The sequence below is a fragment of the Carassius carassius genome, chromosome 17, assembly GCF_963082965.1.
Source record: "Carassius carassius chromosome 17, fCarCar2.1, whole genome shotgun sequence".
NCBI lineage: Eukaryota > Metazoa > Chordata > Actinopteri > Cypriniformes > Cyprinidae > Carassius > Carassius carassius.
In genome coordinates this window covers 24,158,803-24,171,921 of record NC_081771.1, presented here as the reverse complement: position 1 = coordinate 24,171,921, position 13,119 = coordinate 24,158,803, and the positions used below count along the sequence as shown (strand labels likewise).

At 37.5% G+C, this 13,119-nt stretch overlaps 3 protein-coding genes across 9 annotated transcripts in view; 1 reads left to right on the top strand and 2 right to left on the bottom strand.

Moving 5' to 3' along the window:
* Window positions 1-1,584: 1,584 nt before the first annotated feature.
* LOC132161363 (proteasome subunit beta type-3-like) lies at window positions 1,585-5,701 on the bottom strand. Its single transcript, XM_059571351.1, has 6 exons — window positions 5,549-5,701; window positions 4,741-4,925; window positions 4,527-4,634; window positions 2,103-2,280; window positions 1,903-1,997; window positions 1,585-1,754 (listed from the first exon to the last, which is right to left on the bottom strand). Exons 1-6 carry the CDS (start codon window positions 5,549-5,551, stop codon window positions 1,706-1,708), a joined length of 618 nt encoding a protein of 205 aa, XP_059427334.1. The 5' UTR covers window positions 5,552-5,701; the 3' UTR covers window positions 1,585-1,705.
* A 153-nt stretch (window positions 5,702-5,854) lies between these two features.
* On the top strand, window positions 5,855-9,674 carry si:ch73-193c12.2 (uncharacterized). The gene is made up of 4 exons (XM_059497830.1): window positions 5,855-6,018; window positions 6,229-6,322; window positions 6,414-6,501; window positions 9,123-9,674. The coding sequence occupies exons 1-4, from the start codon at window positions 5,991-5,993 to the stop codon at window positions 9,672-9,674; spliced, it is 762 nt and encodes a 253-aa protein (XP_059353813.1). The 5' UTR covers window positions 5,855-5,990.
* Window positions 9,675-10,190: 516 nt separating this feature from the next.
* The window catches only part of LOC132161355 (protein unc-80 homolog), a 56,402-nt gene continuing 53,473 nt past the window's right edge, over window positions 10,191-13,119 (bottom strand). For all 7 annotated transcript variants that reach the window (XM_059571333.1, XM_059571336.1, XM_059571334.1 and 4 more), the window contains 4 exons: window positions 12,765-12,846; window positions 12,584-12,683; window positions 11,427-11,620; window positions 10,191-11,052 (listed from right to left, as the gene is read on the bottom strand). In XM_059571333.1, coding sequence (XP_059427316.1) covers window positions 10,717-11,052; window positions 11,427-11,620; window positions 12,584-12,683; window positions 12,765-12,846 — 712 coding nt within the window. In that variant the 3' untranslated portion in view covers window positions 10,191-10,716. The remainder of the gene's footprint in view (window positions 11,053-11,426; window positions 11,621-12,583; window positions 12,684-12,764; window positions 12,847-13,119) is intronic.

The following is a 13,119-nucleotide window of genomic DNA, read 5'->3' as shown; positions in this document are numbered from 1 at the left end:
TAATATTAACCATTAAATTGAAAATATTTTAATGTTATATTATACGTTTTTTGTTTCAATTCTGATGGTTACTACTAAAAGCTTAAATCAGTATCTCAGAAAATTAGAATATTCCATTTTGAACTTGATTACTTAGTTTAGAACATGCAACCACAATTATGGGAAAGACTACTGAGTTGACAGTTGGTGAGAAGACAATCATCAACACCCTCCACAAGGAGGGTAAGCCACAGAAGGTCACTGCTGAAAGGGCTGGCTGTTCACAGAGTGCTGTATCAACATATTTATAGAAAGTTGACAGGAAGGAAAAAGTGTGGTAGGAAATTGTGCACAAGCAACAGGGATGACCACAGCCTTTGGAAGATTGTCAGGAAAAGCCAGTGTCAGCACATCAAGAGTCACCACACTGCACAAATCAATTGTTCACATTAGGATCGTTAATCAGCATTTACAGGTGCATCTAAAATATATATATATATATATTTGTTGTGAAAGTTTTTTTTTCAATAAAGTGAAAATTCAAATATTCTTGATTCATTAAATGTACAACATTTTAATTAATTTGGATGATTGGAGCTTAGCGCTCATTAAAGTGAAAAGTTTCTATCCAGTATCTCAAAATATTAGCACATTTACATTCGAGTTTCATTAAAAAACCCTGTCTCTACAGTATAAATTCCTGGTATCTCTTGTTCTTTGAAACCACAAAAATGGGAAAGACTGCTGACTTGGCAATGGTTCAGAAGACAATCACTTATACCCTCCAAAAAGAGGGCAAGTCACAGAAGATCATTACTGAAAAGCGGTGGCTGTTCACAGAGTGCTGTATCAAAGAATATTAAATGCAAAGTTGACTGGAACTAAGAAATTCGGTGAGACAAAGTGCACAAGCAAAAGGGATGACTGCAAGCTTGAGAATACGGTCAAGCAAAGCTGATTCAAACACTAGAGAGAGCTGAGAGCTTCACAAGGAGTGAACTGTAGCTGGTGGAACTGTAGCTGGTGTCAGTGCAAAAGTAAAATTAAAAGGTGAAAGGTGAAAGTGAAGTGACATTCGGCCAAGTATGGTGACCCATACTCAGAATTTGTGCTCTGCATTTAACCCATCCGAAGTGCACACACACTGAGCCACTGCCGCCCCTCATTTAAAAGTAAAATTGCATTTCATTTGGAAATCAAGGTCTGGAGTCACAGGCGGATCGCTTCCATAACTCACCTCACTGAAGCTGTCATTTGTGCTAAAGAAGCCCCGACCAAGTATTAAGTGCATAAATGAACATACTTTAAAGTTAAACTTTTCTGCTTAGCAAATCTTTTTTTTTTTTTTTTTTCAGATACTGGATTTTTGACTTTCATGAGCTGTAAGCTCTAATCACCAAAATTGAAACAAATAAACATTTGAAATGTTTTACTAATAATGACTCTAGAATATCTGAAAGTTTGACTTTCTGAAATACGTTTTTCACGCCATTCTAATTTTTGGAGATGCACCTGCAGAATATAGATTTGTTTCATGCTGACTTCAAAATGTTAAGAAATATCACAAAAAGTATCTTTTAAAAACATCTCTGACCACATAAGAAATTGAGTAAATATTAGAAATGTTTATTTAACAATTCAATTTTGATGATGACAAATGGAACAAGGCAAATTCTATTACAAAACAATGGGGTTGTAGGAGAGGAAAGAACAGAAGTATATTTCTCTAGTCCATCCTGGCCTTCAGGGTACGTGTGGTTATCTTATCCTTCTCACTAAAAAAAAAAAAAAAGGATATTCTTAATGTATTCTTTTTAATTATTCTTAAAGTCTTAATGTTTTGTGCAGATTGAAATCAGTTACTTAAAAAAAGTTAATGACTGTCATACTATCAAGGGTGATGACATTTGATGATATACTTACATGACATGAACAACAACTCCCATTCCAGAGACTGCATCTCTGTCAACAGCGTTCAGCATGGCCTGTGAGATGGTCTCAAATAAATCCTCTGGTTTCTAGAGAACACAGTCAACAGCAAAAGTCTATGAGAATACATGACTAGATCAGAAATCAGCCTTCATACCCAATACAGTTACGCCGTCTTGTTTCCCTCCACCTACCATGTCAGGTTCCCACAGGGACTCGCACATGCCGTACATCTGCTCGGAGCAAGTTCCACTCACAACAAAGTCTTCTGTCACCATTGGGCATCCGATAAGGTCAAGGGAACAGATGAAGGGTTCAGAGGTCTTTGGGTCCAGACCAGCAATCACAGGCTCGATGTAGTATGGCCCAAACCTGAGACAGGGACATGTAAGATTCAATTCTGTACACAGTGCACATGGCAATATTCCGATCAGAGAAAGCCAACGGTGCTAAACATTACCCATCAAGGCACGGTCTCACAACCCTGTTCCTGGAAGCACATTAACAGTACACATTTTCCAAACTCTTCCTAACCTGACAGTAATTATAACAAGTAATTATGACCAGTAATTATAACAACCCACTGACTAGTTGATTTTGAAAATATGTAGGTTTGCAAGACCCTTTTAGAAACTGAGTTTAGTAGGCCTAAATACTACTAAATGTGAATTTGGATCTGTTGGGTTCCATAAGTAAAAAACCTCTTATTTGATGATATATATATATATATATATATATATATATATATATATATATACACACACACTGTTATTGAAGCCATCGGTCCAAATTATTTTAACTTCTGGTTCCTGGTGATCACCCATGATTCTGCTGAGAAATAAATCACTTTCGTACTTCCGCTCAATTTCAGTTTGCTTCTGTACTCAGTCTGAAATGGCAAACTCCCAGTTTTCCTCCGGCTCCAAAACAGCCGGCCAATCAACGAACAGAGGGCGGGTTGAGAGCCGTGACGTAGACGCTAAGCGCCGAATTTAAGATTGTAGTTTAGTTTAGGTAAATCGAAAACGACTGCGGACATGAGGACACGGGATGCTATTCGCTCTGTTGTGGAGAATATTCCCGGCATTTGCCAACTGAAGCCCGAACAAGAGTGTTTGTTTCACATTTCGAATGGAGGTGATGTTGTTGCCCTACTCCCGACAGGTTTTGGGAAAAGTTTAATTTATCAACTGTTACCGATCGTCAGCGAGAAACTGGGGAGGCAAAAGTCCGGCAAGGCGATAATTGTGATTGTTGCTCTCATGCAGGATCAGGTTAAAGAGGCAGCAAAACTTGCTTGATGGTTTTATTTTCGCAGCATACCGTTTTTACAGCGGAAGTTTGAGGCGGCTGAGCCAGCGCATAACACGTCATAACCAAACGTTACGTGATTGGCTTATGGGTAACCAATGATTTTAAACTTCAGGCAAGCGTCCCTCCATGAGAAAGTAAATGCTTGTCAATTATGCCCTTCCAGACTCTGTCCAAGAAGCAAAGCGAAGTCAACAGTTTTTTATTTCTCCATTGTTTTTTATTTGATTGTGTAGTTTGGCATTATTCATGGGATTGTAGTTTCTCTTTATTAATTTCATTAAGCACAGTACCTTTGTCTGATTTCCAAATATTTTGTTGTTTGTAAACAAAGTTTGTTGTTATTCACCCTATAGCTGGCTGGTTTTAAGGCTTACAGCTCTTAAGGTGGTCGCACACCAGACGAGAAGCGCAGCGCCGCTTCTAGGACATCTCGAGGTATCGCATACCGGCCGCGCAAATTCTATATGCGCAAGCCCAATTTCAAGCTTATTTAATATAAAACTATGCAGATGATGCTCAGTGGCGAGGCAAGAATTTGAACAGCGTCCTGAGTCGTAGCTGGGTGCCACGGACAGACGCCAAATGGTGCCACTGGTGTGCATACATTCACAGAAAACAATGTGTTCGAATTTTAAAGACGTGGTGCTACGCGATATGGCACTTCGCTTCTCTTCCGGTGTGCGACCCCATTTAAACACTGTATCTGAACAGGCCTACTTTCATACTTGTAGCAGGAGAAGAATAGAATGTGTCAATTGTCAATGTCAATTTTTTATAATTTTTTTGCACATACTACTCTTCTCCTGCTACAAGTATTAAAGTAGTCATGTTCAGATACAGTGTTTAAATGGGGTCGCACATCGGACACGCTCGATGGTTTTATTTTTATAATATATATCTATACACATATACATATATATATATATAAAATGTCAGAGTTCATAGTATTCCAAAAACAGTATGCTAAATGTACCCCAAGTAAGATGACCTTCAACTTTTATCCCATTGTAGTGAAGTGAAACAACTGACACTGGTAGGTCACTTGACAGTAACATCATGCCAAATTTCATTCATACTATACAGAACATAATTTTTTAATAACTCTAAAATCTCTATGGGGAAAATACTTTCAATACAAGTGAGTGGGCACTGTAGCACTATTACAGTTAAGGTCAACAACAACAAAAACTATTTACCACTGATTGAATGCATTTGTTGTTCTACTAATTCCCTTCCATTGTCAGCAATTGGTTTTCTCTTGGCAAATTAACAGTAACTAGCAGGTACAGACGTGCATTTTTTACCTCCTCTCATACAGAAGGTTGGACACCATGCTCATGAAGGTCTTCGGCTTGATCTGACGACCTTCCTTAAGCTCATACAAGTTCAAGCGGAACTTCAACCTTTGAGATCTAAAACGAGAGAGAAAGGTAAAAAGCACAAGGTTTTCAAAAAGAGAAATGACAAGTGTTCTGATTAATATCAAATATTCTAATGCTTCTGGCACTCTATTCTTACACTGTCTGTACATCTGTGGCAAGGCCAGCCAGCCCGATGAAGAGTCTGTCTCCCATAGGGAAGATTTTCTGGAAGTCGGTGGTCACCATCTGTGCCTGGATGCCAAACCTCCGGTCTGATGCTATTGCCACACATTCCTTACCACGCATCGCCATGACGGCACCTCCATTATATGACATAATAGACTAAGGGAAGATGACAATAAAACAACAAAACTTATAAGATTAAACAACTGCACCTTTCTATACAGTGTGACTAGATATCATACACATTTGAAACTGTTAGGGTTAGTTGAAAATAAATTTCCAAACAAGACACAATTAACAGAGGTAGTTTAATAAAAATGTATTTTGTGTGACTAAGCACTTTGGAAATGTTACAAATGTAACACATCTGAAATGCGTATAAAAGCTGACACATTTGATCAAGAAGAGTTCGTACTGAATTCCCCTTTTAATACTAATGCAATTATGAAAATCATGACATAAAATACGTCTACACTTGACTGAACACATCAATATTTAGCCCAGGCATCCAAATGCAACACTGTTAGTTTCGTTTTCAATATGATCGATTCAAATAATCCAGCTCAATAGTAAACACTCCATATAACTAAAGGTTATCATTTATGTGGAATGCATTTAATTAATTCAATTTAAAAAGCAAACTAAAATGTAGTTTAGGATAAATAACTTTATAAATACATTCGCCTGGAAAGATGAGACTGCAAATTAGCTAACGTTACAGTGCTAATATAAACGATTACATTCAACAAACACACTTAAATTCTTCAAACGAGTTCACTTACCATGATGGCAAATGTAAAATGCAGGCACTAATATGAGAACTATTTATAAGATTTGGTTATGTTATGCTGAAAATAAAGCTGTAGACCGGGTTACACACGGTGACTACACACTTTCTTTCAAGCCCTGCTACTTGTTCCTGCTGTACACGTCATTTCCGAAAGCCGCGGTCCCTACAGCGCCACCGTTGGACAAAATCCTCGACTAAATCATTACACCACCGCCTACTGTAGAATTAAGAATTAAAGTCATGTCCATGTCCATCCTGTCCATTTCAAACATTGCATGGGAGATTTTGTGATTCACTTTACGCGGAAAACAACAAACGTGTTGTAGTTTACGATAGGGGGCGGTAGTGCGCTGTAATTCATTCTCACTCACAGGAGCAAAAGCAAAGGACAGGAGGAGAAGAAAACACAATGCTAAACAAAACAAAAAATTAAAATGGGCTCGGACGATGGAGTCTTTAAATGCAAGTAAAGCAGTTTTACAGCAAAATGTATCGGTTTATGAGTACCCCCCTTTTTTAACCTTCCTCTCTTCCCAAAACATAACTCTGCAACAGTAACGGCATGCTGATATCATACAACAATATCGTGAATTTGTCAATGTATGTCATTTATTCCATTTTCAAGTGGTGGTCAAAGGCAAATATGTTTACCAGTCGTCTCTATGCATTTAGGGACTGATGCCAACACGGCAGATCTGATTGTATGGAGAGTCAGTAACAACAGTCTGTTTACAAGCAGGAGAAATGTAGCCATTAAATCCTTTGAGTGAGTAAATCCAGTATTGACTTTACTGAGTGCTGTTGTGCCTTGTCATGTACACGTGTTTATTTGATGCTGTTGATCTGCCAATCAAAAGGCTGTATGTGAAGGAGAAACAGCTGGTGGGCAAAGTGACGCCTGCATGGGTTCGAAAGAAGTGGGAGAATCTAAAACAGAAGTATAAGGTGATGTCATGCAATTATTTAGCTTGTTTGCAAGTCACATGTCTGCAGTAATCCATCGATACAGTACAAATACTAAAGCATTTCTTTGCTTAAAGATAACTGACGTCAAACATAAATTACATACATTTCTGTGTTATTGATCTGTGAATAAAAAAAATCATTTTTATGTTTTTTTAGAGGCATTAAGTCAAAGATGCTAAAATGTTTGCCAAGTCATGTGCTGCAACCTACACGCAGACATAAATTTATCAAATAAATAATTAGTGTTGCTACTAACGATTATCCTGATGGATAATAATAATGGACAACAATTCCACACTATTATGCCCAGTGTCCTTCAAACAGATGTGCCAACTGAATGCTATGAAAACATACAGTGCTTAACAATTTATAAGACCACCTGTCATAATACAGGTCCTTCTCAAAACATTAGCATATTGTGATAAAGTTCATTATTTTCCATAATGTAATGATAAAAATTAAACTTTCATATATTTTAGATTCATTGCACACCAACTGAAATATTTCAGGTCTTTAATTGTTTTAATACTGATGATTTTGGCATACAGCTCATGAAAACCCAAAATTCCTATCTCAAAAAATTAGCATATCATGAAAAGGTTCTCTAAACGAGCTATTAACCTAATCATCTGAATCAACTAATTAACTCTAAACACCTGCGAAAGATTCCTGAGGCTTTTAAAAACTCCCAGCCTGGTTCATTACTCAAAACCGCAATCATGGGTAAGACTGCCGACCTGCGAGAGGCTAAGACACAGAAAGAAATTTCTGAACGAATAGGCTGTTCCCAGAGTGCTGTATCAAGGCACCTCAGTGGGAAGTCTGTGGGAAGGAAAAAGTGTGGCAAAAAATGCTGCACAACAAGAAGAGGTGACCGGACCCTGAGGAAGATTGTGGAGAAGGACCGATTCCAGACCTTGGGGGACCTGCGGAAGCAGTGGACTGAGTCTGGAGTAGAAACATCCAGAGCCACCGTGCACAGGCATGTGCAGGAAATGGGCTACAGGTGCCGCATTCCCCAGGTCAAGCCACTTTTGAACCAGAAACAGCGGCACTGGACTGTTGCTCAGTGGTCCAAAGTACTTTTTTCGGATGAAAGCAAATTTTGCATGTCATTCGGAAATCAAGGTGTCAGAGTCTGGAGGAAGACTGGAGAGAAGGAAATGCCAAAATGCCTGAAGTCCAGTGTCAAGTACCCACAGTCAGTGATGGTCTGGGGTGCCATGTCAGCTGCTGGTGTTGGTCCACTGTGTTTTATCAAGGACAGGGTTAATGCAGCTAGCTATCAGGAGATTTTGGAGCACTTCATGCTTCCATCTGCTGAAAAGCTTTATGGAGATAAAGATTTCATTTTTCAGCATGACCTGGCACCTGCTCACAGTGCCAAAACCACTGGTAAATGGTTTACTGACCATGGTATTACTGTGCTTAATTGGCCTGCCAACTCTCCTGACCTGAACCCCATAGAGAATCTGTGGGATATTGTGAAGAGAAAGTTGAGAGACGCAAGACCCAACACTCTGGATGAGCTTAAGGCCGCTATCGAAGCATCCTGGGCCTCCATAACACCTGAGCAGTGCCACAGGCTGATTGCCTCCATGCCACGCCGCATTGAAGCAGTCATTTCTTCAAAAGGATTCCCGACCAAGTATTGAGTGCATAACTGAACATAATTATTTGAAGGTTGACTTTTTTTGTATTAAAAACACTTTTCTTTTATTGGTCGGATGAAATATGCTAAATTTTTGAGATAGGAATTTTGGGTTTTCATCAGTATTAAAACAATAAAAGACCTGAAATATTTCAGTTGGTGTGCAATGAATCTAAAATATATGAAAGTTTAATTTTTATCATTACATTATGGAAAATAATTAACTTTATCACAATATGCTAATTTTTTGAGAAGGACCTGTAGAGAAAACACAAATATTTTGGAAATCTGTTGAATGCCACCAGCTGAAGTTGGACGTGCACTGTGGGCAGACCCGACTAATCGATAATGAGTATCATTGTCGATGATTTTCATTATCGATAATAATCGATTTTATCGATTAGTTGTTGCAGCCCTATAAATAATGCAATTATAAAATGATCATATAAAATATTCATGTATATATATATATATATATAATATATTATATATATAATATAGTAATTAATGTGTCTTGATTTTATAATCAAGATGTAAAAATTTTGATGCATGGTTGATCAATTGAAAATGATATAGATGTTGAATTATGCTGAAGAATCAACACCAACATAATCATGGAAAACAGGAAGATGCTTAGAATTAGTCTATTTTTAAATATATTTTAATGTATTTAATTATTTATAGTATTTATAATGTTTAATTACTTTTTTCCCCTCTTATGCTGCACATTGGCAGGTGCTGTGAATTTTTCTTTCTTCACACAATTATTTGGCATCAATATTATCTTGAAAAGATAATCAATATTATTTTTGAAACCATAAACATTAATATAAAGAGTACATTTCTAAGAACTTAAACTAGACAATTTAAACTAGGTTTTAATTATTATTATTATTTTAATTCACAACATTGACTTATAATCATTTTCTTCTTTAATAATTTACTGCAGGACCTCAAAAGCCTCAGTATGGTTGGGGGAAACCAATCAATTGCAACCTGGAAGTGGTATGCAATCATGGATGGAGCACTGAGTAGCGAGACCCCCCTCAACCATTTCATCACGCATCAAGTGTCCTCATCTGCTCAGGATGCTCCACCCATCAAGCAGAGAAAGGAAGAGGACTGGTTGACAGCTGTGCGGGAGATGGAAAAGAGACTGGAGGAACGAGAGAGGCAGGCTTCAGAGAGAGAGGATGAGAGAGATAGACGAGCTGCGGCAAGAGAAGACGAGCGAGACAGACGGGCTGCAGAGAGGGATGCTGAAAGAGATCGAAGTGCAGCAGAGAGAGAAGAAGTGAAAGAGAGACAGACACTGGAGAGGGAGGAGAGGAGGGAACGAGAAATGTTTGCGAGACAGGAACGGTGGGAGAAGGACATGCTGGCTAGAGAAGAAAGGCAGGAAAGGGACTACAGAGAACGAGAGGAGAGGAGAGAAAGAGAAGCTGCTGCTAGAGAAGAAAGGCTTTTTAAGCTCCTCGAGACATTTATGGCAAATAAGTAAAACGGTAACTGATACATTCCAAGAATTGCTCATTTTCTACAAATAAACTCTTCTGCGTTGCCATCATGTGTCTAGTTCTTTTGAATTAGTATTAGATTAGTCTTTCACAAATGCAACAAATACAAATAATTAGGGAACCATGCTCATTATAATAAACTAAAAAGCCCAAACCAACATGACGGGATTAAATAATTTATTATTGAACAAATTCAACAGATAGCAACACATTAGACATAAATGAATACAGCACACACAGAAACACACAATACCTGCTGAGCTTTTACATTCTGATTACAGTACAAGGGTGTGAGACTTACAATTAATACTCTAGTGACTATTTTAACACAAAATGTTATGTAGAAGAATTCTGCAAAAAATGTTTTGTTAACAGTATAGTGTATTTTAGAGTCAGTTTAAGCATTAGTTGAATTAAGGTGAGGTCAGGATATCAATCAGGATAACAGCCGGGAAGATACTTAAATATTTCTTAATTATATACATATTATTTAAATATATTTATATATATTTATTTCAATATGTAATACATTAATCAGTTTTTTTCTTATTTTGTTCCCACTGAATATTTGGCAGGTGCTTTGTATTTGTCTTTGCAAACAAATATTTGGCAACAATATTATACAAGCATCTTTATATTTCTGAAAATAAAGCATTTATAATATTTATTCTAAATATCTATTTTTATATAATCCTCTAAAATAATTCTTTAACAGATGACAAATATTTAGAATACATCTATATAATGAGTTTTTGTAGTTATAATTTTCACAAAATGCTCATCTTAATTGATTTAAAATTACATAATTTATCTCACTAAAGACTGAATAGTACATTAACCTTATTTACCTTCATTGGTGTGTAGAATTATGCACAGTGCTTCATAAATGTGTCTTATTAATTGCAAAGGATATCCCATGATAGCTTAAATTGACACAATTAAAGTTATTCAAGAAATCTGATCTGATCAGGATTTCTTTTTTCCACTTCCTGTTTAACTAGCACAGTATCCTGAAGCTGGACATTCTCACACGTGAGACTCGTCCAGATCCAGGTCAACAGGGGACAGGGGGAGCGGAGAGAGAGCGTGGGGTGTGAGCAGCGAGGTCAGGAGTGGGTTCTCCATGCCACGGTCCTCTCCTACACTAGGGGAGGTGTCCGTGTTTTGCAGAAGCCCCGTGGTCTCTTCGTCCTCGGGGCTTTCTCTGATCTGGGTTGGGGCCAGTCGGGACGGTGTACTCAGGATGGGAAGGGAAGGAGGAAGAGGGGAGCAGGCTCTAGAAGTGGAGCTAGAGGCAGCAGAAGGGGTTGGAGAAAGACTGCTCCGTACACTCCCCTGATCTTTCCTGTCTTTATTCTCATACTGAGAGGAGTAAATAAAGCAAGTGTCAGATTCAGAGGTATAAATGGCTACATTCAAATTTAAAGACACTCACGCATTGCATCCAAACATACATTATAGAAATGTTCATATACAGCTAACAGGGACATTATCAGAATTTCCATAATGTTCCGGTAAAGTTCTCTCTAAGTTATAAACAAATGTTCTTCCAGTAACTTTAATAGAAAATATGTTCAAAGTTATGTGGTCTTGAACTGTTAGCACAAAAACATTATCTATACATTGTTTATGGAATATTTATCTGAAACGTGATGTAAACATGCGTTTAAAAAACGACTCTGCAAGCTTTCATTCAAACAGTGTGCTCTTATGACTGACAGTGGGTAAAATCAGACCTGTGGCCACGCTGGTTTGTGCTGGGCAGTTTTGATGCTAGGTGATGAGGACTCTGAAGGAGCATGGCTCAGCTTCCCGCCCTCTGTGACCCCTGGTAAGCCGCTGCTGTGGCTGGGAGTGGCAGTTGGAGATCTGGCAGCCGGTTCCTGCTGGGTCTCAGTGAAAGTGACAGACCTCTTTTGGTCACCATGAACTGAAGAAAAGATGACAGATTCATTAGACTCTAGAAATGCATTTGTATACACTATTACTTCATGCAGTTTCCTGGGAATCAAATTCATAAGATCGTTTTTGTTAGCACTATGCACTATAAGACACTCTATCTGGTTCTTATAGTGGTCATCTGAGTGGAGGTACTTAACCCTATAAAACCATATCAAACCGTATCAAATTTGGAACATGGCTTTCTAATACCTCTACATTATTCATTTGTTCCATTACTTTTGGATGGAAGAAGGGCCTTTAATATTATTTCCAAACTATCTGCCATTTGCTGGGAAGTCTTTGTTGGTTTTGATAAAATAATGATAAAATATTGATGTCTCAAAATTACTATTCAGTGAATTTAAGCAATGTAAAATTAACATTTCATAGATTGCTTATAGAAAAGCCAAGTTGAAAATGTATGTATTATGTATTTTAGGTATGTCTTTGTATGTATTATGCCCACCAAAATAGCTTAAAATAATATAATAATTAAATCAAGTTAAAAAGTCAAATTATATTTGACTAATTATGTATTTAGAGTGGATACTGCTATGTAATTTTTATATATGCAGTCTGCTGTATAATTATTAAAATCTCACATTTTTGATATAACAATGGTTTCACAATTATAAATCATGAAATTATAAATTGATTTATATTATTATTCAAAATAAATCTAATTTATTTGTGTATATTACATGAATATATTTATTACTTAGTACACTGGGCATTAAATCTGCTGACTAAAATGCAAAAATAAAATATTTGTCTTTAGAGACTGCAATGAAGGTTTTTTTTTATGTTGTGTACATTAACTGACCAATAATGATACACATAGATTATATTATATTGCATTATATTATTATATTATCCATGCTATAGACATATACATATAATCGCCACTTATATTAATTTTCTTTTTTAATGTAATTACACAAATTACAATTACTCTTAGGCTGAATGCTCCTGCGGGTTGTTGAGAGTCTGGCTCCCTGACGTCCACGAGACTCGTCCTGCACCCTCTGTATAGACAGCAGGGGTCGCCGTAGCTACAAGACACAGTGCCTCAATTTTATGCCTTGACATAACATACCGAGTGCAAAAAATAAGACTGTGTTCTGAGCACTTACCTGCCTAAGTCCTCTTTTACGACCGAGAGGTGGCTGGATTAGCAGATTCTGCTGTCCTGGTTCACTCTGCACGCTGGCAACCCTGCAGAATAAAACCAAAGGACACACACACAAACAGACCTGATGAGCTCGAACTGCCCCGAAGAGCAAAACACAATCCCTGTTAAATCCTCCTGATTAATTGGAGAGTTAAAAGGAAATGTGTCCCATCCACAAATCCCCATTAGTCCACAGCCCTCCACCAATCAAACACAGGGACAGGGATGAATCAAGAAAGCATGAATCGCAGGACAGAACCTGCAATGTCATCCACAAAAAACAAAGGGGAATAGTGAAGCTGGTATAGCAGTGTGAG

Coding starts and splice junctions, on each gene's coding strand:
- si:ch73-193c12.2 (XM_059497830.1), top strand. CDS start 5,991: ATGGGCTCGGACGATGGAGTCTTTAAAT. Junction 6,019..6,228: donor GGACGATGGAGTCTTTAAAT/GCAAGTAAAGCA, acceptor CTATGCATTTAG/GGACTGATGCCAACACGGCA. Junction 6,323..6,413: donor GTAGCCATTAAATCCTTTGA/GTGAGTAAATCC, acceptor GCCAATCAAAAG/GCTGTATGTGAAGGAGAAAC.
- LOC132161363 (XM_059571351.1), bottom strand. Junction 2,281..4,526: donor AACCTTCTGTATGAGAGGAG/GTAAAAAATGCA, acceptor TCCCTGTCTCAG/GTTTGGGCCATACTACATCG. Junction 1,998..2,102: donor CCCTGTGGGAACCTGACATG/GTAGGTGGAGGG, acceptor TGTGTTCTCTAG/AAACCAGAGGATTTATTTGA.